The following is a 27,548-nucleotide window of genomic DNA, read 5'->3' as shown; positions in this document are numbered from 1 at the left end:
CTATTCCAGAGAAGTTGGTGGCCATACTCAATATGAGTAATATGCTACTGCAACAATGGTTTCTTCAAATAATGATCATGATAATGACACTATAACAAGAAAGATGACTCGAAAAGGAAATGTCCCAAGACTTACAGAACACCATTTTGTATGACCGTTGGTTTCTTCCAAATCAATTAATATGCAAACCAATTAATAACTGCTTTAAGAAAACACCCAGACTGGAGTAAGTATAAACGGCAATATACTCTTTAATGAAAAATATTGCTTATTAATTGGTGAAAAACAACAAAAAAGCGTCAAAGAGATGAGGACAAGAATTGTCAAAACCATTCCAGGAAACCAAAACTAAACAGCCCAGCCTGAGTTTTGTTGTCCCGCTCTCACACCAGCACTGAGACAACTGAACTGTACGCACAGGCAGCATCACGGGGCAGCTGAGCAGCAGTTACACAACTGACCACAAACTTTATTTAATAAGAGAAGCCACTCTGTAATACAATTACTGAGCATATTGAATATATTTATAGTGGAAAAAGCTAACAATAGTTAAATTAATTTTTAAATAAGAGTCTGGAAACATATATATGAAAATTTTTATGGTATAATCAGCACCACATTTTACTTATACAGAACTCAGAGGAAGGATTCATTTGGGAGGCAGCATAAACAGTAAGCTCCTCAACTTTTTTTTTTTTTTTTTTTTTGCGGTATGCGGGCCTCCCACTGTTGTGGCCTCTCCCGTTGCGGAGCACAGGCTCCGGATGCGCAGGCTCAGCGGCCATGGCTCACGGGCTCAGCCGCTCTGCGGCATGTGGGATCTTCCCGGACCGGGGCATGAACCCGTGTCCCCTGCATCGGCAGGCGGACTCTCAACCACTGTGCCACCAGGGAAGCCCGCTCCTCAACTTTTAAACATATAATTTTAGGATAAAATGTCCATTAACAGAGGTTTGACTCCTGAGCAGTTTCTTAGAGCTATCTGAAATGCTGTCTCCGGGGCTACAATCCTCATTTTGCCCCAAATAAAACTTAACTCACAACTAAAAAACAAACCAAAAAAAAACCGAACAAAAACAAAAAAAACACAGACGTTTGAGATGTATGGCAAATTCATATAATAACAAATTATGCAAGCAACATAGAAGAGAGAAAAAACAAGCAGCAAAAAAAAAAAGGTATAGTATTATCCTATTTTCATTAAAAAAGAAAGAAGGTAATTATGTATAAATATTTCTGGAATCATTTAGATTTGCTACTAAAGAAAAGAATATGCAAGTTGACTTTAATGCTGTTTTCCTCAGGTTGCCATTGAGGAAAAACACTCTGACAGGTAAGAGATTTTGGTAGATAAGTGCTGAAAAAACAACTGATGTCACACTGTCAGTCCTGACTTATCTTTATGATCATTATCAGTAGTCGCTTCAAATAGAAGCAAATCTTATAATTAATGCATGTTTAATAAAGGTATTTCTATATTATTATGCATTAACTATTCTTCTTAATGTGCTATTTAGTAAGGGAAAACATCTTTCGGAATCTTGAGTTTTTCATAAAAGTCAAAAGAAGTTAAAATAAATATCTCTTCTTCCATTCTGTATCATGTGATCAATAATATCTTCCTAAGCACAGGAGTGCACATTACTTTTGAAATACAATTAGTTACAACAAACTGTAGAATCTCGGGATTCAAAAGCAAACTTCACCATTATCTGGGTTTCCCATAACTTTAAATCCCAGTGCGTCATGCCAAGGAATGCAGGGCTGTATTTAGTTTGTGAGGTCTGCCATAACAAAATACCACAGACTAGTAGCTTAAACAACAGAATTCTATTTTCTCACAGTTCTGGGCGGAGGCTGGAAGGTCAAGGTGCCAGTGGGGCTGGCTTTTCCTGAGGCTTCTCCTTGGCTTACAGATGGCCTCCTTCCCACTGTGTCCTCATGTGGCCTTTTCTCTGTGCCTGGGCGTCCCTGGTGTCTCTCCTCTTAAGGACACCAGTCATACTGGATTAGGGCCCCACTCTTATGACCTCACTTAACCTTAATTTCCTCTATAAAGGCCCTATCTCCAAATTCAGTCACACTGGGGATTGGGACTTCAACAATACGAATTTTGGGGGGACGAAATTCAGTCCATAACAAGGACCCTGACAGTGCTTATGTGAGAGGAAGGTTAAAAAACAGTACTAATGAGTAAAAAGATACCTGTTAAGTATGTTTGACCTAAGCTCAAACACCTGTATGAATGAGTAACTTGTACCAGTCCACAGCATCCTTGGAAAGCCCTGCTGGAAGGACCACTCATATTTGCTGCAACTTCTTTCTACTCATCTCTTAACTGCCCTCCTTAATATCATACAGAAGGAAGGGTGACCCTCTTCCACCTGACGCCCCTTCAATTATCTGAAGCAGCAATCCCAGCCCCCCAGAAGTGTTCCTAGTACTTCCAAATGCTGTGTGTATCAATGGATCATAGTGTGATTTCTGTACCCTTCTCTCCCCTCTCTCTTTCCATTATTCACATTCAACAACTGCTTCTTTTTCAGAACTGGGCTCACAGAAAGGTAGAAAGGTAACGTGCCTTTCCTTTAAGATTTTTCTTCTTTTTTTCCCCCATGTCATCCTTCTGCAGGGGCTATGCTAATCGTCTGTGTATTGTTCCATGTTTAGTATATGTGCTGCTGAAGCGAGCACTGAGATTTCTTTATATAACTTGTTTCTTCCTCATTCAGGTGATTTCACATTGCAGTCAGGATTTCTGAGAGCTTCCCATCTTCTCAAACCATGTTCCTTCCCTCCAGTGTCACATCTTGGAATCACAACATTCTCTTTTTTGAAATTTTCTATTCTATCCTTTCTGTTCTATCCTTCATCATCCAATAAATCCTTACTAGCACCTGTATGCAAAACTCTTGAGAGATATAATTCTGCATAAAGGTACGATCCCCAGCCACAGAAGAGATTACAGACCCCGGTAGTTAAGGGAAAAAAATGCTGGCACTTAAAAAAAATTATAAAGATGAAATACAAAAGAATTCACAAGCCAGCATCTCATTACCAAATGAGTGAGGGGAGATTGCTGCCATAAGGTCAAAGGAAAGAAAAGAAATAAACTTATAATGGTTACTACATGCGAGGCACACTTATCCCTACTTGTTGAAAATAGATAAATGTAGTTTAGATACATTGGGTAACCTACTTGAGGTCATTCACTCCAATTTTATTAAGGGCTGACTCATGGCCAGGCACTGTTCTTACAATACAGAGCTGTGAACAAGGTATATTAAGCCCTTTCTCTTCAGGAGCCGCCATTCTAGTAGGGAATGCAGAAAATAAGTAGGCAAATGTGGTAGTTTAATTTACTGATCAAAGGCATTACAAAAACAAACTGGTTGGGCTTCCCTAGTGGCGCAGTGGTTGAGAGTCCACCTGCCGATGCAGTGGACACTAGTTCGTGCCCCGGTCCGGGAAGATCCCACATGCCGTGGAGCGGCTGGGCCCGTGAGCCATGGCCGCTGAGCCTGCGCGTCCGGAGCCTGTGCTCTGCAACAGGAGAGGCCACAGCACTGAGAGGCCTGCGTACCGCAAAAAACAAACAAACAAAAAACTGGTTAATGAGAAAAAGAATGAGTGGAGGAACAAAAATGATAGGTCAGGGAAAACATCTCTAAGGATGTGACCTCTGGGCTAAGACCTAAAAGCCAAGGAGAAGCCAACTGTGTGAAGATTCGGTAAGATGTCTGAAGCAGAGGAAAAGTAAGCGCAAAGGCCCTGAGGTAAGAAGGAGCTCAACTGTTCAAGCAGCAGAAAGGCAGCCAACGTGGCTGAAATCTGAAATCTTGCAGCTGCAAAGGGGAGAGTGGTAGGAGTTGGCAAATGGGGGCAGGATCAGATCTGGAGGGTGTTGTGAGGCATGGTGGGGATTTACATCAGATTGTGAGTGCCACGGGAATCACTGCAGAGTTTCCAGCTGTGAGATGGCATGGTCTGACTGATTGTTCACCTGGGCTATAGTATGGAGAATAGACTGTAGACAGGCAGGAATGGAAGCAGGGAGAACATTTTGGAGGCTACAGTCATGCCGAGAAGAAAGAGCAGCAGCTGGGACCTAGGTGGTGACAGCAGAGATGGAGAGAAATGGACAAATTTTACAGGGAGAACCAATAGGATGTACACTTAGGTTGCAAATGGGGAGCAAAGACACACAGTACTAGGGATTGGGGTTGTAACCAACGGTAAGAAAATTCATGTTCAGGACAGAGGCATGTAGATGGTTCACATATAGGAGCAGTGAGGGACAGAGCTCCCTGGAGCATATTTTAAAGTTTTAGTTCATAAAACAAACAGAAAGTATTCAGTCATAAACAGCACTCGTGTTCAGTCATGTAGGAAAAATCACCAGAGAGAAGAAAGGATGGTTGTTCTCTGTTCAAATTCCCTTGGATATGACATTAATTTCCACTCCTAGCTCTGTTCTATGTCAACACCTTAGGCATGAAGAGAATCACAACAATGAAATGAAAGCTATTAAAGCTTTTCTCCTCAAGGGGAAAAAATTCAACCAGGTATTTTCAGACATGTGACGTCAGAAGTAGATATAACAAAGGGCGTTTTAGGGGAGGGAGGAGAGGAGGGAAAGAGAGAGAGAACACGTTTTCAACTCCTTTCCCTCTGTAAACTGCCTTCCTGTCCACCAGACCACCCCAGGAAACAAAAGGTAACACCTCCAATTCCTGGGTAAATACACAGTTCCAGTCAATTCATTAACTTCTCAGGACTGAAGTTCTTTTGTTAAAGAAAATTTGCCCTGGCAACCAAAAAGGAGAACTCAATGATACTAGCTTCCCTTTTCTGCAGTCATGTGTTAAGGTGCAAAACTAGTGTCCCTTTCACCAGACTGTAGTTAAAAGAACTGCATTCATTCTCAAAAGTATAACAACAAAAGGGCTCAAGCTTTTGTAGAGATTTTATTTTTCTTCTCAAAGTCCTAAAGACCTTACAGGGACAAGAGCCAAGCACTGATCCTGCCTAATAAACAATAAAAGGACGCACACAGAATGAGAAGCTAATTGCAACACAGAGAAACCAATAATATTTACTTCAAATCTAAAGAAGTCTGTGTTGGACCAACAACTTTAATCTATAGGAGATAAACGATAAAAAATAAAACAATTAAGATTCAACACAGACCTTTTTCAGTCACCTTCTCTTAACCTTTATAACATGGGCTTAAGTTCACACATTTTATGCCCCTCTAAAAAGTTCTGACTTCTCAAATCTTCCGGAACACACACATAAGCACATATGACATATCATGCATATTTCTGCTAAAAAGCAGAAAACTTCTGCACTTACACCTTCCGCTGAGTATATTTTATAAAGTTACCAATGGATCTATTGGGTTCATTTTCCAAAGGCTAGCTTTTAGCCACTCTCTATCTTCCTTTTTCATTCTTTTTTTAAAATACATTTTATTTATTTATTTATTTTGGCTGCATTGGGTCTTCGCTGCTGCACACGGGCTTTCTCTAGTTGCTGCGAGCAGAAGCTACTCTTCGTTGCAGTGCACGGGCTTCTCATTGCGGTGACTTCTCTTGCTGTGGAGCACAGGCTCTAGGCACGCGGGCTTCAGTAGTTATGGCATGCGGGGTCAGTAGATGTGGCTCGTGGGCTCTAGAGCACAGGCTCAGTAGTTGTGGCGCACGGGCTTAGTTGCTCCGCGGCACGTGGGATCTTCCCAGATCAGGGCTCGAACCTGTGTCCCCTGCATTGGCAGGCAGATTCTTAACCACTGCGCCACCAAGGAAGCCCTCTTTTACATTATTCTTTAAACCAATACTCAAATGCCAGAGTTCTCATTAGCACTGGTAAGATTTACTATAATATGTATGTATGGGAAAATTTTATCTCAACGACTGTGTTTCATGGTCAGCTGTGGTTATTTCTATCTATCAATTTCCTGCAATTCATAACTTAGTTACTTCTGACATGATTCACTCCAGAATCCCTTGTGACCGCAACTCTCCCACCTCCTAATACTTAGATATGTAACTCTTAGTGGAACTCCACTTGTGGCTAACTTGTGAATGACTGTTTCCATTACGGGAGTTTAAAAGCATGCATGATGGGTCCAGATATGGCAACTGGTTTCTTAATAACAAAGAGAATAATCCTGCATATGTCAGAAGAGCTTTCAGGATTTTTTACAACTTTAACTTGGTTAAAATTATAGCCTGTTAAAGTTGGTACAGACCATAATCCGGCCCACAGAAAAAATACGTAAGAAAATCATGGCTTGGAAGGTAAAACAACTTACTCAGGCCACACTGCTGCTGGATGTGATTTCGGGACACGAGCAAGCACGCACATACAGCGTGCCTAATTAGAAACTTTTCCTATTGTCCCATTGATTTTCTTAGCTCAGCTACATTCTGGAAGTCTGATTCTAATCAGGGAATTGCAATATACATCACAGTGGGACACACTGAAATTTAAGACTATAAATGCAAATGCTGGCAAGGATTTGGAGCAACACAAACTCTGATACCCTGGCTGGTGGGAGTACAATCTGGAACCACTACTTTAGGTAACTGTTTACCTGTATCTACAACTGAACATACACATATCCTATGACCCAGCAACCCAATTCCTAGACACACATATGAAATAAAAGAACATACAAGAATGTTCAGCATTGTCCATAAAAGCAAAAAACAAAACCAAACAAAGCAAAAATACAGAAACACTCCAAATGTCCACCAACTGTAGAAAGAATAACTAGATGTGGTATACTCGAATACAGTAATGAAAACAAATGACTGACAGCCACCTGCAACAACACAGATGAACTGCACAAACCTAATGGGAGAAAGAACTTCAATATAAAACATATTTCTTGATTCCATTAGACAAAGTTAAAAACTAGGAACATTAATCAATGACATTAGAAGTCGGGACACTGGTTACATCTGGAGAGTATGGAGGGGGCTCTAAGCATGAGAAGGGCTTCAGGGGGCTGGTAATATTCTATTTCCTGACATGTGTGGTGTTGTAACATAACTCACTGAGCTATATACTAATAATTGGTATACAACTCAATATATATAATATGCTTCTATTTTTTTTAAGTTAAAAAAAAAACAATGTTTAATTATGTGATGGATTTCAATATATTTATCTGCTTCCTTCAAAAACACGAGTTCTTTCTGTGTGTTCCGTGTGTCCCAAATCCATTTTTCTGTATTGTGTGTGTCTGTTCCAGGATGAAGGGCCCCTGTGAAATACCCTACTCTGGTTCACCTCATATAATAGGCTCAGCATTTTCAACCCACAGAGGCTTGCTTATCCTTGTCCTATATGTCACAGGTAGGAGCCTGTCTCCAAACAAAATACAGACGGATGTTAAAGGGTAAATGAAGGGGATATGGGGATATATGTATGCATAAAGTTGAGTCACTTTGTTATACAGCAGAAACCAACACAACGTTCTAAAGCAATTATACTCCAGTAAAGATGTTAAAAAAAAAAAAAAGGTAAATGAGTGTATATCTCCTTTCCACATACTAATGAAAATGGTACTTAAAAAAAAAACCTTGAGAACTAAATCTGAAGTTTGAGAACTAAATCTAAGCATGTCTTTGATGCACTATGATCTTCTAGACCTTGGATAACAATCAGTTTTATTTAGATGTCGACTCCAGTCTATTGGGAATGGTTGCCTGGAGCACTGGGTTGAGAAAGATTTAATGCTGTGTTAGGGCCAGTGACAGAGAATACTGTCAACGCCAGGGAAAACGATGGAGCACAGACACCTTGCCGACTCAGAGTCAACAGAACACTTTCTCCCCTAGGATAAAAATAGTTTCTTAACCGTTTTAAATGCTCCACAGAGAAATCTCTAATAAAGTTCTAATTTATAACATCTGTTTATTACTTATACTTAGAAAGTGATATTATTTAATACAATTTTACTTCTAATATATTTTAATTTATGTATTTATAGTATTTAAATATTTTATGTTTAATATAAATTACATTATTGTAATGTGGTTTAAATACTTCACAAGTAAAGTAAATCAATAAGACTATAGGTTATTTTTTTAACAAAAAGTAGTTTAACAGGAAAACAAAACCACTTAAGTTTAAAAACATTTTGTTTCATCTATCCTACTCTTTGCAAAACAGAACTGCCAGAATGCTATTTTAAAAACTCACAAAATTCCAGTCTTACTAAATGTTATTCTTGGGTTCCTCCAAGAATCAAAAATCTTTTGATTGCTATTTTTGGTATAAATTAAACCATACAACTCAATATATTTTTAGTATAAATTAAACCATACAACTCAATATTTTACAAGTTTTTGTTGATCTTAATCAAAGCTAAAATGAAAATAAACTTTTCCCACTGCAGTACTCAGGAAGACTTTAGCTTTAGTTGAACAGATGCACATATTCTAAGTCCAAGAGGATTACCTTACTTACAGCACCTTCTCTTTAGATTTCTTTTGTAAAATTAGATAATTTGTACTGACACAAATTCAAAAGATGCAAATGCAGTGTGAAGAGAAGCACCTAATGTGGTGCAAAGCACCATCTTATTCAATCACATCCAGTATTATTAGCATTACCAGATGTAGAAAAAAGTGAACTGAAATTTCACACTTCTCCCTTTTACTTCCATGTGATTTCTGCATAGCCCTTATCAGTAATGCACACTGGATGGTAGGTTAGATTTTTAGCAATAACTTGCTCTACCGAAATCTAAACTTCCCATCATTTAAATATTGAATCTTATACTGGGCATATACCCTGAGAAAACCAAAATTCAAAAAGAGTCATGTACCAAAATGTTCATTGCAGCTCTATTTACAATAGCCCGGAGATGGAAACAACCTAAGTGCCCATCATCGGTTGAATGGATAAAGAAGATGTGGCACATATATACAATGGAATATTACTCAGCCATAAAAAGAAACGAAATTGAGCTATTTGTAATGAGGTGGATAGACCTAGAGTCTGTCATACAGAGTGAAGTAAGTCAGAAAGAAAAAGACAAATACCGTATGCTAACACATATATATGGAATTTAAGAAAAAAAAAGTCATGAAGAACCTAGGGGTAAGGCAGGAATAAAGACGCAGACCTCCTAGAGAACGGACTTGAGGTTATGGGGAGGGGGAAGGGTGAGCTGTGACAGGGCGAGAGAGAGTCATGGACATATACACACTAACAAACGTAGTAAGGTAGATAGCTAGTGGGAAGCAGCCACATGGCACAGGGATATTGGCTCGGTGCTTTGTGACAGCCTGGAGGGGTGGGATAGGGAGGGTGGGAGGGAGGGAGACGCAAGAGGGAAGACATATGGGAACATATGTTTATGTATGACTGATTCACTTTGTTATAAAGCAGAAACTAACACACCATTGTAAAGCAATTATACCCCAATAAAGATGTTAAAAAAACCAAAAAACTAAAAACAAAAAACATTGAATCTTAGAATTAAAAATATACACCGTGATGACTGGTTTCACTAAATTCATGAACCCAAACCTCAAATGAGTAATCAAACTGCCACACAACACTTCTCTGCTTCTGTTTCCCTGGTACATCCATTCTCTCAACTGTCAAAACTACAAGTAATGCACCTTCTCTTCTTTCCATAAACTTCTAACAACTTTCCCTCCCATTCTCTATCTGATGCCTTTGCCTATTTTATTTAGAAACACTCAGACAGACACTTTCCATCTTTACCCATCACACTGTGCACCAAATCTGTACAGTAGATAAAAGGCAAACCACTCATTAGTGGTCTATTCCCCATCGCCTCTCACCTTCAAAGACAATTCTTTTGCAAGTATACTCTCACTAGAGTCTCTCTTTTGTAGTGGAAAAAATGTACCTTTTCTTTGACCCTCTTCGTATTTCCATGGTAGAATCTACTAGTTGCCTCCTAAATACTGATTTCTCCTTTCTCTCTCAAGTGGAGCAGTCCCCATTTTTAGTGAGCACATTGCAATACAGCTAAAAGATGCTTTCAGCTTTCCTAGTAGTGGATGTAGCCATGTGACTGTCTAAATTCTGGTCAAGGGGCTTCCCTGGTGGCGCAGTGGTTGACAGTTCGCCTGCCGATGCAGGGGACACGGGTTTGTGCCCCGGTCCGGGAAGATCCCACATGCCGCGGAGCGGCTGGGCCCGTAAGCCATGGCCGCTGAGCCTGCGCGTCTGGAGCCTGTGCTCCGCAACGGAAGAGGCCACAACAGTGAGAAGCCCGCGTATCGCAAAAAAAACACAAATAAAAATAAAAAGAAATAAATTCTGGTCAATAATATATGCAGAGGTGAGTAGGATGCTAGGAAGTCTCTTGAAATGGAGGAGGTCAGTCCTTCTGCCTCCTCTCCATCTACACTTGGAACGTGGATAGGAAACCACCTTTTTTTCTTCTTTTTTTGAATTATCAAAATTTGTGAACCATCTTTTTTTTTTAATTAAAAATATATATATTTTTACCTTTTGACCCCCCCACTTCACCCATTTCTCCCACCCCCTACCCCTGACAACCACCAATCTGTTCTCCACACCTATGAACTTAGTTTTTCTGGTTTGGGGTTTTTTTTAGATTCCACGTATAAGAAAGATTATATGTTATTTGCCTTTCTCTGACTTATTTCACGTAACACTATGCCTTTGAGGTCTAATCATGTTATCGCAAATGGCAAGATTTCATTCTTTTTCTTTTAATGGCTGAATAATATTCCATTGTGTATATCTATCTATCTATCTACCCACCCACCCACCACATCTTCTTTATCCATTCGTCTATCCATGGACTCTTAGGTAGCTTCCATATCTTGGCTATTGTAAATAATGCTGTAATGAACATGGGAGTGCAGATACGTTTTCAATCTAGTATTTTTGTTTTCTTTGGATAAAAACCCAGGAAGAGTACTGCTGGATTGTATGGTAATTCTACTTTTAATTTTCTGAGGAATCTCCAACACTGTTTTCCATAGTGGCTGAACCAATTTACATTCCCAACGACAGTGCACAAGGGTTCCCTTTTCTCCACATCCTCACCGAACCTGTTATTTCTTATCTTTTTGGTTTCCTTTGTTGTGCAGAAACTTTTTAGTTTGATGTAGTCCTACTTGTTTATTTTTGCTTTTGTTGCCTTCACTTTTGTTATCAGATTCAAAAAATTATTGCCAAGATCTATGTCAAGGAGCTTACCACCTATGTTTTCTTCTAGGAGTTGTATGGTTTCAGGTCTTATGTTCAAGTCTAATCCATTTTGAGTTAATTTTGTGTATAGTGTAAGACAGTGGTCCCGTTTCATTCTTTTCCATGTGGCTGTCCAGTTTTCCCAACATGATTTACTGAAGAGACTATCCTTTTTCTATTGTATATTCTTGGCTTTGCTGTAAATTAACTGATGATATATACATGGGTTTATTTCGGGGCTCTCTATTCTGTTTCATTGATCTATCTGTCTGTCTTTAATGCCAATACCACACTGTTTTAATTGCTATAGCTTTGTAAAAGAGTTTAAAATCAGAGAGGGTGATGACTCCAGCTTTGTTCTTTTTCTTCAAGATTGCTTTGGCTATTCAGGGTCTTTTGCAGTTCCATACAAATTTTAAGACTGTTTATTCTGTGAAAAATACCACTGTAATTTTGATAGGGATTGCACTGAATTTATAAATTGCTGTGGGTAGTATGGACATAATATTAATTCTTCTGATCCATGAGCATGGAATATCTTTTCATTTATTTGTGTCTTCTTCAATTTCTTTCCTTAATGTCTGATAGTTTTCAGTATACAACCTTGGTTAAATTTATTCCTTTCTGATACAATTATAAATGGGATTTTCTTAATTTCTCTTTCTGATAGTTTGTTATTAGTGTAGAGAAACACAACAGATTTTAAGTACTGATTTTGTAACCTGCAACATTACTAAATTTGTTTATTAGTTCTACCAGTTTTTTGATGGAGTCTTCAGGGTTTTCCATATAATATCATGTCCTCTACAAATAGTGACAGTTTTACTTCTTCCTTTCCAGTTTGGATGCCTTTTATTTATTTTTCTTGCCTAAATGCTCTGTCTAGGACTTCCAATATTTCTGAATGAAAGTGGCAATAATGGGCATCCTTATCTTATTCCTGATCTTAGAGGAAAAGCTTTTAGCTTTTCACCACTGAATATGATATTAGCTGCTGGCCCGTCACATATGGCTGTTATTATGTTGAAGTATGTTCCCTCTATACCCATTTGGTTGAGAATTTTTATCATAAATGAATGTTAAATCTTGTCAAATGTTTTTTCTGTATCTACTGAAATGATCATATGATTTTTATCCTTCATTTTGTTAACGTGGTGTATGTATATCACATGGCCTGATTTGTGGTCGTTGAACCAGCTTTGCATCCCTGGCATATATCCAGGGATTTATTCTTTCAAAGACACCAGTTTGCCAGATCCCATTCTCTGCTTTCATCTCATTCAGTCTGTTGGCAGCATTAGACACATGATGCCTCACTCATTCTTGAAACACTCTTTGAATTTTTGGAAACCCAGCAGAGCCTGATTTTCTTCTTACCTCACTGGTCACTCCTTCCCTGACTATGGTGTCTTCTCCCTGCTTTCCTGACTTCTACATTTTTTTAAATGCTCCAACACTCTTCTCTGAACTCTACTCACTCCTTTGTGATTATTTTAGACCTATGGTTTTAAATACCATTTATATTCTGATGACACTCTGATCTCCAAATTCATACACCTAAACTAGATGTTTGACACCTCCACTTAGATGTTTAAAAGACACCTCAAAATTTACTTGGCCAAAACAAAACTCTCCCCACATCTCCTCAACTATAGTTCTTCCCATCTTAGGACATACTCACCACCATCCACTTGGTTGCTCAAAGCAAAAACCATGAAGTCATCCTGGGCTCCCCTCTCCCTCTCACCCCACCCCCGTGCATCACCAAGTCCTGCTGTCTGTGCCTCCACAGTACATCCTTCACTTCTCTCCATCTCCCTTGCTACCACCCTGGTGCAAGCCAACATCTCTCTCATCAGAGCCCTGCCATGGCCTGTGTGTTCTCCTTCTATTTCTTCAAAGTCTGTTTTCTAAGCAGCAGCCAAAGTAATCTTTTCAAAGTGCAGATCTGATTGTGTCTCTTCCCTGCCTCTTAGAACGAAATTTAAGCTCCACATGGCCTCCAAGGTTTTAGGTGACCTGATTGGCCTCCTCTCTGATTTCATCTCCTGCCACTCTTGCCTCAAGTGCTGTGCTTCGGCCACACTGGATTTTTCCTATTTTCTGAACACCCTAAGCTCTGGACTGCTTTTTAAAAATACCAGCTGTGACCTCCATCTGAATGCTCTTTCCCAGTATTTTCTCACTACCAGCCCCTTCTCTTCCACATTCAGAGAACCACCTAAGATAAGGCAGCTTCTCCCTCATCACTTGCTCTCATCACATCACTCTCATTTTTTTTTCTTCATAGGGAATTATGTTGTTCATTAAATGTTTAAACCATCAGTTTCTCCTCACACTGGAAACTACAGGAGAACAGGACCTTGTGGATCTTGTTTACTGCTCGATTCCCAGGGTCTGAAACAGTGACTAGCAAACAGCTGGTGCTCTATAAATTATTTGCTGAATGAATAAAGACTTAACATAAAAATGAAAAGTCATTTGTTTAACCATTATTCCAGTGTCTTAATTACAGACCTGAGAAATATCTCACCGCCATATGCTGTTCACTTAGTAACAGGGACTGCACTGCTCCTGAGGTAGACAATTCTATCCCTCAACAACTAGGATTATTCAAAACCCCTTATTCCTTTCTCAAGCTGTTGCTTCCGTGCATCTGTGGAGGCCTCTGTGATCAAGTAGAGTACATTTCTTGTGTTTTAGACAAGACAGTTCTTCAAATATCCGAAGGTGGTGACTGTACCTTCTCAGAGTTAAACAGTCCCAGTCTCCTTAACAGCTCTTCACAAGGCTGTTAAAAACAAGAGTTTCAGGTCTTATCATCACCCTCCCATGTACTCCAAGACTGCCCCAAACCACGATGTAGTCACACACTTAGCTATCAACTATGCCATGAATATGCAGCTGTGGTCCAATCTACCTCATATCATCTGGCTGGTTTCATGAACTGATCTCTTTCTGAGAGAGTGTAACTTGACTGAAGTTAACGCTTCCTTCCTTCCAGTTCAAGCTCACACACCATCTCCAAGATACATCTCCATGTATCTTTCACACCACTAAGTGCACAAGGCTTCTGTAATCTCCATGCACTATAGTCATTCCTCATCTTCTTCCCAGAATTCCCGACACCGTTTAGCTTCCCCAACACAGGATACCTGCCCTATCCTACAGAAAAAGACCTCCTGGCCTCCTTTCTTGGATAAAGGTCCTGATTTTCCACATGTGCAAATTAAAATTATAATTTTCACACAAGTAGCCTGAGGCAGACTAGCACTATTTCTAATCAGCAGCAAGGGAGCCACAAAAAGGAGAGGCCCTTTTGGCTACCATGGAAACAATTTGAAGCAGGAAGAGCAAGGTGGAGCCAGCCAACGCTGGTGCCCCAGGACAAACTGGAACAATCCTTGACGTACCAATCCTATAGACCCTACTGCAGACAAAGTGATACCTCTACGCTATCCCCCTCCTTGCTCCTCCAAGGACAGCCAAAGAAAACAGGAGCTGCCCCAAATCAGGATAAGGGTTATCCTACACTGCTGTGCAGGTCAGCACTTTCTTAGAACTATCTATAATCTAGTTTTACTCCCTCTGCCTCCAAAACAACTGATATCTCATTTCAGTCATTCAGGCAGAGTAATAATTATTGGGAAGTTAATGATTAAAGAAACACAGTTGGTCATCTGAAAACATTTCAGATGTTCCACAGTGTGTTTAGCATTCTGGTAAAGAGAGCAGCCTTAATGAAGTAGGCTGAAGAATAAAACTATACATATTAACACACTCTGAAAGAGTTCAGGCATGCCCAGAGGGCCAAAATACTGACCGCAAAATGACCGGATTAATCTAGGTATATGATTAGCTGTGATTCAGAAAGAAAAACTAAAAAACTCTATAGGTTCAAATCTGCTACAGGGATTTTTTTTTAATTTCTTATATATATTCTGAGGAGTACTGATAGTGCTTGACAGTGCTTCCCAGTGCCAAACCTATGAGATTTCATCAAATCTCATTTATCTCATCTAGAACCTGACAGTTTTAATGCAAACCTAAGTATCTATCCTTTTAAATCTTTCTTTCATTAATGAATGTTTATCAGGTGCCTGACACTCTACAGAAAAATGCAGTTAAGTGTTACCTCTTCTAATATAACTACTCCTTATCTTTACTCTAAAGAGGTCTAGCCTTTTAAAATCTGCTCTTGGAGGAACACTAATTGTCCTTTTTTGACTCTCCACCAAGTTTCAATGAAGAATTGAAAACAAACAATGAAGTCAATTTAAAAACTCAACTCACAACATTGTGTGATCTTCTGGATGTTGGAAGAGATAAGCTGGGCCAGTTGGGCAGGGTCACCACCAATTCCTGGAGTGTAAGACATAGTTGATTTGCTTGTTCGCTAATTTCATCAGCTGTTTGTGGGCTGTGCAGTTTTCTAAGCAGTCACCTAAATAACATAAAAGAAAAGTCACATAATTGCATTTTTAAAGTTACTGGCTTACACTTTCCAAATTGTCGATCTGGGAGGTTACAAGTACAAATTTGACGATCCTACTAGGGTTGAAATCTAGCTCACAAAAACACACTGTATGAGGAAGTGTTCCTCTTTCTTATTTATGTACTCTCTTAGGGGTGCTCTTCCATCTACATACACAAATACACCTACACACAAATGAGTCTCACATCCACATCTCCGAGTCACACTCTTAACTCTCTTTAGTGTCTATATGCCTTTGAAGCTATAGGAACTTGCCAACTGCCCTTTTAGCTGCCAGTGGAACTGGCAACAGGAAATCTCTACTTTGGGGAAGACACTTAGCATTTGGGCCTGCTGCCAGGATCCAAATAAGATACTGCACATCCAGGGACCAAGAACTTTCCCACTCTATACAGAAGAAAGGTAAAGATTCACTCTTGCATCTACAGGACTAGCATCAACAGATCAGATCCCTTGCATCAGGACCACACAACCACACGATTAGCTGAGGCCTGCTCTCTCCCCCAAAGAGGGACTATAATCAGTCTGTTGATTGCCACTTAGTATTGTAGCATTTCCCTCAACCCTCAAAACTCAAACAAGTCTGGTCTAAGCCTTCTCCTGTTTTCTTTTATGGTCTCCTTTTCCCCCCTTTAGAGAATCAACCAATCAGTTACAAACTACCAGTTTTCCCTTTACTCAAGCGCCTAAATTTGAGAAAGTTCCTGCTGGTGAGATAACTAAGCTTCATTCATCCAAAGAGCTGCCACTGTTGGACTGGCTGGCATTTCCTTAGAGAAGGGGTGCAATGGCGATTCCCTCAGCTCAGTGCTGAGTGAAGAATGAAAAGATGGAAGAGAATGAATGATGGAAGAGAAAGAAAAATTCAACAAGATTAACTATAGCTAACTTATTATTTCCTAAGCATTGTGTTTAGGACTTCCACATTTTCTTAGTTGATTCTTCCACCAAGCTTATGAGGTAGGTACAACAATAATTATGATTTTTCAAATGAAGAAACTGAAGCATAATGAGAATAAGCAACATGTTTAATGTAAGAAAAGAGCTAAAATTTGAAACTAAATCTTAGAGTCTATGTTTTGAAAACACAAAACCATCTTGTTGCTTCCCTGTATAACAAAATTAACGACAGGTGAGCCCACTCAATTCAGAAAAACCAAATTTATCACCTTTCTGCAGACTCTGTATGAAGTTTTGCTAAACCCACAAGGAAGATGAGGAATTCAGCTTGGGATAACTACATGCAAGGATCAAGGTAACACTGCCGAAATAGTTTACACCTCTTCTCTCTTATTCTGCTAACAGTGATATCTAAAAGACAACAGTGGTTGGCTCTCCTGATGATGAGATATGAGAAATAAAGGATCCAAATAACTGACTGTACTTTAAAGTATATGTATATAAACAGATAGATAGACAGCTAACTATAAACTGACTTAACAGTGTATGATCTTTGCACACAGGCTACATCAACCAAGTTATTCTGATGTCTGCTTTCCACATCGGTCTCCAGCACCTAGCCCAGAGCTAAGATGCACTGAAGTACTTTTGCTGTATACTTTCGAAAGCCCATTCAGAACTCCTAGTTTGATTGCTCAGAATAACAGTAACTCATTATCTATACCTGCACTATCAAGTGTTCAGCTATCACATGTGTGGCCACCGGCTACGATAGCTCACGTATGGAACATTTCCATCACAGCAGAAAGTTCTATTGAACAGTGCTCACCAAAAATCTCAATAATTAGCTTGCTATGAGGATATACAAACACTATAAAGAGAAAGACGGGAAGGGGGGATCAAGGTGCAACACTCATACTGAGAATCTTCTCAAGACTGTTTCTCAGAGCACAGATAAAAGAACAGAGGGAATTTTAAAAAGAAATCTTGAGTGTCAAACATTACCCCTAGTTGCTACTGGACACAGTGTAGAATCCTTAAGATTCCCATTAACATAAATCTCATGCTCTATAAATCCTGTGTGGATAAAGCAACAGAAACAGTCAGTTTCACTTTCTTAATGGTGAGCACCAGCATAAAGCTCAGGACTTCCCTCCACCCTGTGCTCCAAAATGATAAGTTCCCAGAAGGGCAGGATTTTGTTTTCAGTTTTGATTTTTCTTTTTTTGGTCTATTTTGTGGACTGCTCTACTCTCAGCATCTGGATATACAATAGGTGCTTAATAAATATTTGTAGAATGAATAAATGCACCTATTTCCTAAGAACACACACCCAGTCTGAGGGTAAATATTACCATTTCTAAGACAGTGAACTCCAGGGCCTTCTTTCAGATCCAGGATGTCCCAGGCTTACCGCTGCCTTGGACTACTGCTTGGTGCCATTTCCTCTCCCTGCAGGGCGCTTCCCATGATCTCCATGTGACCTGCTCCGCTTCCCCAGCAAAGTCTCATCACGTGCTAGAGAAGCATTTCATATTCACTTTGATTTGAAGTGAGAAGTCACCACTGTCACTCTGCTGATCTAACCTACTGCATCATAGTACTAATCACCATTTAAAATGATCTAGTTCGTATATCATTTATTATCTATCCCTACCTCTGGAACATAAACATGAGAGAGACAAGACAATCTTCTTTTTTTTTTTGAATTTTATCTTTTTTTTTTATACAGCAGGTTCTTATTAGTAATCTATTTTATACATATTAGTGTATATATGTCAATCCCAATCTCCCAATTCATCCCACCACCACCATCACCACCCCTGCTTTCCCCCTTGGTGTCCATACATTTGTTCTCTACATCTGTGTCTCTATTTCTGCACTGCAAACCAGTTAATCTGTACCATTTTTCTAGATTCCACATATATGTGTTAATATATGATATTTGTTTTTCTCTGACTTACTTCACTCTGTATGACAGTCTCTAGGTCCATCCGTGTCTCTACAAATGACCCAATTTCATTCTTTTTTATGGCTGAGTAATATTCCATTGTATATATGTACCACATCTTCTTTATCCATTCATCTGTCGATGGGCATTTAAGTTGCTTCCGTGACCTGGTTATTGTAAATAGTGCTGCAGTGAACACTGGGGTGCCTGTGTCTTTTGAATTATGGTTTTCTCTGGATATATGCCCAGTAGTGGGATTGCTGGATCATATGGTAATTCTATTTTTAGTTTTTTAAGGAACCTCCATACTGTTCTCCATAGTGGCTGTATCAATTTACATTCCCACCAACAGTGCAAGAGGGTTCCCTTTTCTCCACACCCTCTCCAGCATTTGTTGTTTGTAGATTTTCTCACGATGCCCATTCTAACCAGTGTGAGGTGATACCTCATTGTAGTTTTGATTTACATTTCTCTAATGATTAGTGATGTTGAGCAGCTTTTCATGTGCCTCTTGGCCATCTGTATATCTCTTTGGAGAAATGTCTATTTAGGTCTTCTGCCCATTTTTTGATTGGGTTGTTTTTTTAATATTGAGCTTCATAAGCTGTTTATATACTTTGGAGATTAATCTAAGGCTATCTTCTTGTAGAATCCACAGTGCCAGGGACATAGAAGATGTTCCACGAATGTGAGGGTGATCACTCTCCTAACAGACATGAGCATTCTCTACATAAACTACATTAACTGCATTCATTAGCTCAGCTCCTCCATCCATTAAACTATTATACTATTTGGGTTTAGTCCACAATACCGAGAATTATTTTTCACTCTTTCACACACACTAAACTTTCAAATTAAATAGAATTATGGCAAATCTTATTCAGACTTACTGCAGGTGTTTTATACAATTTCTCACCCAGCAGCACCTGGCTAAAGTTTGAGATCATAACCAAAATTAAGATTGACTTTGAGATCGGGAGCAAAAGTAAAATATCTGAAGGAAAATGCAGATGTTAATGAGTTCACATGGTATCATATTAACTCTGAAACTAGAGCATAATTCTTAACTAGTCACAAGTCTGAGACAACCTTCTCAAAGTGGCCTGCAAAGCAGAGGCGTGTCCACATCGCAAGACACAGCTGAACACTGCTATCAGTCTCTGACCTGGGGGGACGATCAGGCCAACCCCTGAAGAAACGTCCACCTCCAATATTACTAAACAGCACAGCATTTCATAATCATTTCCTTTTCTTCCAGATCCCGAGCAAGCTTTAAATTATATATAATTATGGTCAGAATATGTTGATCTGAATTAAACAAAAATTAATGTATGTCTATAAGAACCAAGCAAATGTAAGAAACTTGAGAGTAAAAAAATATATAGCATTTGACGGGAAAGGCATTTTTGTTTTCTTTTTGTCTGAATTTAAAGAAAGTAACAACCTAAAAAACAAGAGGGGTGGGCTGAGGTGGGGTGGAGAGGCATCTTGGAATATTTTATGTAGCTGTAAAGGGCTTAATGCAAACCAACTAAGGACAGGTACTGAAAAGATCAAAGAAAGGTAGTGTGTCAAAGTCTCCAGGCCAAATAGAAAACCAACTACGATGAGCCTCCGAATAAACGTATACGGTTCCTCTACTATAGAAATATATATCTTCAGTTCTTCTATATTCGGGAGGAGAACTTTAAAGCGCGTTTTCTAAATCCGGGCCTTAAAAAGAGGAAGAGGTCAATTCGTGTACAGCATGAGGCAGAAGCTGTTCTCCTGAGCTGGGCCGGAGCGGCTCGGGCTCCAGCCCCGCCCCGGAGCGCTCAGCCCGCCGGTGCGCCTGAGCGAGAGCGGCCGGGGCGGCCGGGGGAGGCGGCGAGGCTGCGGCGCAGCCGGCGCAGGGCGGGCCGGGCTGACTAGGCCGGCGGCACCAGCCGGACTGCACCGCGCACCCGCGCCGGCCCGGGGGGCGTGGGGAGGAGCGCGCTCCCGGCGCTGGGGCAGCGCCGGCCCTCCGACTCCCGAAAGCCTGCCGCGAAGCGCAGGGCGGCGGCCACCTGACAACGCGCACAAACAAGGTGGCGCGGCAGCCACGGGGACACGCGCTTTCGGGGCGCCCAGCCAGGGACACCCCCTCCAGAGACTCCTCTTACCCCGACGTCCTCGGCTTCCTTCTCCTTCTTTGGCCCCGGCCACCCAAGGGCCCCAGAGCCGCCAGCAACGAGCCTCAGCTGATGGGTGCAGGCGCTGGAACGCCCACTGCGCATGCTCTCAATCCCTCCCTGGGAAGGAGGCGGGGATATCCCTCCTCTTATTGGCCAGCGGGGTTGAGTGACAGCGGCCCTTCCCCGCCCCCTCTGGTTCTAAGCTAAGGAATAGGGGTTCCAGCAAAACTGCAAGGGAGGTGTTCTTTGAGGCCTGACGTGTAGATGGTGAACGCCTTATCCTGCGTGTAAAAAACAAGAGGAGGGAATGGAGAGCAGCTGTTTTCTTTATCAGGTGATGCCGGCCTCCCTAGACTCGTGTCTTCAGCCCGCCCCATCAACTCACGCCTGTCTTGTTTCCCAACCCTTAACCTCAGTAGAACATATTCGCAAGTCCATTAAAAAATGTGAACGCAAATACGCAGTTCTAGCAGGAACAATGAGTGGAGTCATTTCCGTGTGCCCACTTAGTAACCAAGTTTTCGTAGCACACTCAAGTCATATGAAGCATCCTTGAATGGCAGGAAGTAGTTTCAACAGGATTTGAAAAGAGCAGAGAATGTTCTCATGATAAATATTCAAACATAAAGTAATTGTTAGATAAAAAGCATCAGTTGCTTCAGGTGAGAGAAAGACCAAATTAATTAACTAGGCCTTTGTCTGTATTAAGGCAATAATATTTTCTGAAAGGATCATCAGGACATCAAAAGTCCAGATGGACTAAGGTGGAAAAAAAAACTAAAACCAGAATATTTTGAACTGGTACCACATGAGCAAATTCTAGTTTGTTTGGAATTATACATACATATGTGCATAAGTGAGTGAGGTCAACCAACGATAAGAAACATAAGAGGCTCTCCGTTTATTTTTCATTTTTCTACTTTTAAGAGAGAAATGGGAACAAGAAAATTTTTCTGTTTCTCATTTTTTCCAGAAGAAAACTGTGGTATAAGTGTGGTAATAAGCAACAACTTATACTCTGCGTCTGTGAAGAGGGGGCAAGAGAGAGGTGGGCAGGCTGGCCAAACAGGAGGCACACACCCCATTGAAAGGGACAGCATGATTCAGCTAGAGCCGATTGTGGACTTTTAGGAATAATTGGCCCAATGTGATCAAGTTATCTGTTTCGTCAAGATACAGTGTAAATTCTAATTTTTATGTGAAAAATCTTTTTTTCAGTATTCATAAGTTTTTGTAAAACATTCTGTGATCAAATAATATACATATATCAGCCTTTGTAATAGGTGATAGTTTCAGCCATAGAGTATTAAGGCTGGAGAAAGCCTACCAGAAAAGCTACCTCTAATTCCTCATTTCACAGATGAAAAAATCTGAAACCCAAAGAAATGTCATCAAAATCACACAAATAATTATGAGAGGCACAGATCCAGATGACCTAATTCAGAATCTTGATTTCTTCCTACCATATAATTCATTCAGCACATGTTCCCTGGGAATCTGCCATGTGCCAGGGACTGCGACAGGCACTGCAGATATCAAGATGAGTAGGATACAGTATTTTCCCTCAGGTTGCTCAAAGAGTGAGATCCTTCCCAGAACACTGCAAGGGATGCTGTGATAAAGATTTGTACACAGCACAGAGGGAGCCCAGAGATGAGGATGACTTACTGTGGGATCAGGGACCATTCCAAAAGGGAAGTGTTAATAGAATCCTGAAAAATGTGTAAGACTTCACTGGGAAGACAAGATGGGAAAGGACATTCCAGCCAAAAGGAAGAACACATAAAACTTCATAAAATCACAGGCAAGTTCAAACTCTCAGGGATCTCTTCTAATTTTCATTAGACTAAAGCAGAGTGGGTGGAATGGAGGGGCATCAGACTAGAAAGTCAAGTGGAGTTTATATAATGAAAAGCCTGGATATCATGTTAAATGAATATCTAATAGGAGTTAAACTATGAAAGCAAAGGTGTGATGTCCTCATATTTCCATGCTCTGAAGAAACCTTTGGAGAATGGGCGAAAATAAAAGTGAGAGAGAGTTTTGACCACTTAGGAGGCTGTTGCAATGGTAGCATCCCCCAATTAAGAATCTTCCCAATATCAGAGATATTGAAGGACTGTAGTAAGGCAAATACATTGGAGAAGAGGAGGTGAGGACTGCTTTGAGAAATATTTAAGAAGACTTGGAAATCAATTATATATAGAGAATGAAAGAGATGACTCCTCTTTTTAAGACACAAAACTGAGCAGAACATGATGTAGCTGAGATCTAAGATTGCTGATAAAGCAATTGCAGTTTGAGGATGGAGATGGTGAAATGAGGGAGCAAAGTGACAGTAAGTTTAGCTTGGGATGTGTTGTTGTGTTGAAGATTCTGGGGAAGTGAGACTCAGAGATGTCCAGTGTCCTACAGGTACTTGAGAATGTGAGCTGGAGTTCCGGATAGAGTTCTGGTTGGAGCTACGGGAAGAGATGAGCTCACTGACCTTAAGGATGGGATGTTGTGGACTTTCTGTGTTTAAGGGAGGGCAGAGGAAGAAAACCCATGAAAGGGAGTAATCAGAGAGATAGGAAGTAAACCAGGAAGAGGTGTAGTAGAGAATGAAGGAAAACATTTCAAAAAAGAGGGAATGGTCTATGATAGCACATGTCACAGAAAGTTCAGGTAAATTGAGAACCGAAAGTTGTGCGTTGGAGTTGGAAATTAGGAAGTGGTTGGTAAATTTAGGAACAGGCATTTCAGTCATTCAAGGAACTATCATGCAAATAATTTACATTTACGTAGTGTCTGCTGCGCTTTCCAAACATCCTATCATGTTTGATAGAATCCTGGGCTGTGAGAGGGGGCGTCACGAAGCACTGTTGAAGAACTGGAGGCTTGGTGGTCTCTTCAGGTCACCCTGCTAGATACTGACTGAATGAGGACCAAAGCTCTGTTGTCTGAATCCTCCTCCTGGGCTCCTTCTAATTTTTCATGTTTCAAAATATGAGTGGATTTCTTCCAGGTCTTTTGAAAACTAGGAATAAGATTTCACTCCTTTGTATCCTTTGTATTCAAGTGAAAAAAAAAAAGGTATAGTTTAGGTAGCCCTGCAAAATTTAGAGGTACAGAGGATAAATGAATTCCAGAAGAGTTCCTGATATTTATGGCATCCCACCTGAGCATCAGCCTGCTTCTTAGTGAAACTTAGCCAGGTGCCTTGAACACAGCAGGGATCAAAAATTCTGCCAATTTAACAGGTGATCATTTCACTTCTCCCCAAACAAATCCTTTATACTTGCAAGAATTCCCTATGTCTGAAGGCTTGTGATTTGGAGTTTTCAGAGCTAGTAATTTTGGGGATTTGGGTCTTCTTGGAAAGAATTCGAAGGGCAAATCAGAAGTAAGTCTTTGAGCGGGAATTGTTATCTGCGTACTTGTGTCCTTATTAATATAAATACCACCTAAATAACGTCTGCCATGTAGGCTAGGGAACTCTTCACTGCTGTATCTACAGTGTTTGGAATAGCAATTCTAGCAAATCAGAGACAATTGCCTGTTCACATTATAGCCCCTGAACTAAAATATTTTTTAAAAGGCCCACCATGTGATCTTGTGGGACAGCCAGAGAAGTAAAAGACACAAAAAGGAAAAATACAAAAAGGCAAGGAATTTATTGATAAATGAGAGGTACAAGTGTACCGGTGAAAGTTTTTGATTATAATGTACGGGAGAACCAAAGCTGTTTTAAGAAATCTGTGCTAGATTAAAAGGCAGTTTAGGAACTTCTCTGGCGGTCCAGTGGTTAAGACTCCACGCTTCCACTGCAGGGGGCCACGGGTTTGATCCCTGGTCGGGGAACTAACATCCCACGTGCTAATATTCCACATATTGAGCAGTGTGTCACCACCCTCCCAAAAAAAGTCAGCTTAAATTAATGTCTAATAAACTAGAGTTTGTTCCATTGTGCTTTGTTTTTAAGCACCTCTCATCTCCCTCTGCAGTTTGCTTGTTTTCTAAGACCACTCTGCCCCTAGCTATATGCCAAGCACAGAGCAGATTTTGCTCTCACTTTTAAACATAGAGCTAATAGGAATCCCACAGAAATCTTATATGGACCATCATAGCATGACGATTGGTCTGTTCATCTCTAATTTTACCTCCTACAATTATTATCGTTATGTGCCCTCTTCTCTCTGTGTCCCAGTCCACTACAATACCTTCCTCATTGGCATCTGTACCTCCAGTTCTACTCAACGTCATTATCCTCAAAGTCATCACTGAGTATTTGAAGCGCAAATCTGAAAACATCACTCCAGGCTTCATGCCATCACCATGATTGCCACATGCCCCCAAATGTACTTCTTAAAAATAAAAGTGCTGGGGCTGGTCAGGGGTGAAAGGTTGGGTAGATTGGGAGGAGGAATCATAGAAGGGCATCTATGGAGAAATGTCTGGAAATCTTATTACGATGCCTTCCTGAAGATTCGGGGTGCGTGTTTGTAAATTAAATGCTCTGAGAAGTGATTCGGTAAAGAAACAAGTATAACTTTCTTTAACCCAGTATTTTCTGAATGTATTTGGCCATAGAACTTTTTTTAATACTTAATGGCTGTAGAGATCTACATGGTATCTATTATGGAAAACATTGCTCTCAAAATCAAATCCAAGCCCCTTATCAGGGCATATAAATAGGGTGATCATACAACCAGTTTGCCCAGGACAGCCCCAGTTTAGGCTGGTTTTTCCAGCCTTCTGTCTCTGAGCACTCCCTTTCCTTCTCAAAAGTGTCCCAATTCAGATGATACATTACATGGTCACCTTATATAAAAGGACCTATATGATCTGGATTCTGCCTTTCCCTGCACCAAAATTTATGCTTTGGAATATGCTAGCTTAAAGAACTTCTCCATCTCTTTCTGCTCCCACTTCCTTCCCACCAGCTCTCCAAAACCACACCAGGGGTTCCCTTATTTCTGTGCTTTGCTCTATCAGTTGCCTTTAACTAGAATGCACTTTCTTCCTCCTCATTTTTAAAGTAAACTCCATTTTATAATAATTGTAGACTTACAAAAGAGTTGCAAAAATAGTACAGAGTTCCCATATACACCTCACGCAGATTCTCCCAGTGTTAACATCTTACATAACCATGGTGCATTTGTCAAAGCTAAAAAATTAACATTGGCATAGTACTTTCAATTAAACTATTGATTTGGATTTCCCTAGTTTTCCACTGATGTCCATTTTCTATTCCAAGATCCAATCCCACATTGTATTTACATAGCATGTTTCCTTTGTCTCCTCCCATCTGTGACAGTTTTCTGTCTTTCCTTTTTTGTCATGAACTTGACATTTAAGAGTACTGGTTAGGCATTTTGTTAGAAAGTCCCTCAATTCAGGTTTGTCTGATGTTTTCACGATTAGACTGTTACAGATTTTTGAAAAGAATACCAGGGAGGTGAAGTGTTCTCAACATATCATTTCAGAGGATACATGATATCAGAATGATCTGTCTTCTGGTGATGTTAATCTTCACACCTTGGTTAAGGTGATGTCTTTGAGTTACTATTTTTCCATTTCTATGCTATACCCATTAGAAGAGAATCACAAAGTCCAGTCCACAATCAAGAGGAGGAGAATTGAGTTCTACCTCCAGAAGGGAGGAATATGAAAAATTTATGAACATATGTTGAACCTACCACAAGAACTAATAAATATTTGGACAGAGACCCTTTGAGGCTAAACCATCAGAGGCCACAGTTATTATTATGGAAAGAAAAAATTTTCAAGTGGATAGTTATGGACAGTACCTCTCACATCAGATGCTTGATAATAAGAAAAATTCTCAGGCTCCACCCTACCTAGTTTCTTAGGTAGAAACTAAGAAACTGCTGTGATTGCTTTTCTCAACTTCATGTACATAACTAATTTTGCCTTCTTTTTCTAAAGAAAGATCCTGACCGTGAATGTTTCATCTAGCTCTTTACACTTTTGTTTGTTTGTTTGTTTTTGTGGTACGCGGGCCTCTCACTGTTGTGGCATCTCCCATTGCGGAGCACAGGCTCTGGACGTGCAGGCTCCGGACGTGCAGGCTCAGCGGCCATGGCTCACGGGCCCAGCCGCTCCACGGCATGTGGGATATTCCCGGACCGGGGCACGAACCCGTGTCTCCTGCATCGGCAGGCGGACTCTCAACCACTGCACCACCAGGGAAGCCCCTCTTTATACTTTTGAACCTCAATTTTGCCTTCACGTGTTCTCTTCTGGTATTGCCATACTGCCTAGTGCAGTTATTACTATTGTGTTCTAAAGGTGATTTTCTATTTCCTTCAATTCTTCTATGAGGAATATTTGTCACTTCTCCCCAATTTATTTATTTCTTCAATCATTTATTTATATCACTATGAATTTATGGATTTTTATTTTCTTCTTTAGGTTATAATTAAGTTACCTCTCTACCATTTCAGGTTTTTTCAGGTTGGTTCCTGTGTCCTTTTGACAGGCCCCATTTTTTTTTTCCCTAGCGCTTCCTTACTTGGTAGTATAACAAGATGCTCCAGGCTTATCTTGTATCTTCCTTGTTCCAGCTCTAAAATCAGTCATTTTGGTGTGGAGTCATTGTTCCTTTTACCAGAAAATAGTATTTAGAAACCAAGATCTGGGCACTAGCCTTCTTATTGGTACTGGGGTGTCATTGCTTCTGTGCCCTCTCAGTGGACAGAACTAGGAAATAAATGTCTGTGTATTAGCTCATGTATACACATGTATCTATAAGTTTATCTGACATTATTGAATATATAAATAAACATGAGTTCACACAGTTATTTCCAACTCTCATCCAGCATCA

The 27,548-nt window shown here is 40.2% G+C and overlaps 1 protein-coding gene across 2 annotated transcripts in view; it reads right to left on the bottom strand.

The window, feature by feature from the left end:
* The window catches only part of STX7 (syntaxin 7), a 51,604-nt gene extending 30,762 nt beyond the window's left edge, over nucleotides 1–20,842 (bottom strand). The window contains exons 1-2 of one of the 2 annotated variants that reach the window (XM_082855354.1): nucleotides 20,708–20,842; nucleotides 15,511–15,661 (exon numbers count right to left, since the gene is read on the bottom strand). In XM_082855354.1, coding sequence (XP_082711480.1) covers nucleotides 15,511–15,595 — 85 coding nt within the window. In that variant the 5' untranslated portion in view covers nucleotides 15,596–15,661; nucleotides 20,708–20,842. Of the gene's footprint in view, nucleotides 1–15,510; nucleotides 15,662–20,707 lie in introns of those variants that run through there. The other variant, XM_082855355.1, reaches the window with a different exon arrangement.
* Nucleotides 20,843–27,548: the final 6,706 nt, after the last annotated feature.

The sequence above is a fragment of the Leucopleurus acutus genome (assembly GCF_964270905.1).
Source record: "Leucopleurus acutus genome assembly, chromosome: 15".
Lineage (NCBI taxonomy): Eukaryota > Metazoa > Chordata > Mammalia > Artiodactyla > Delphinidae > Leucopleurus > Leucopleurus acutus.
Note: the sequence above shows the minus strand (reverse complement) of the source record. Positions and strands in the feature narration are given on the sequence as shown.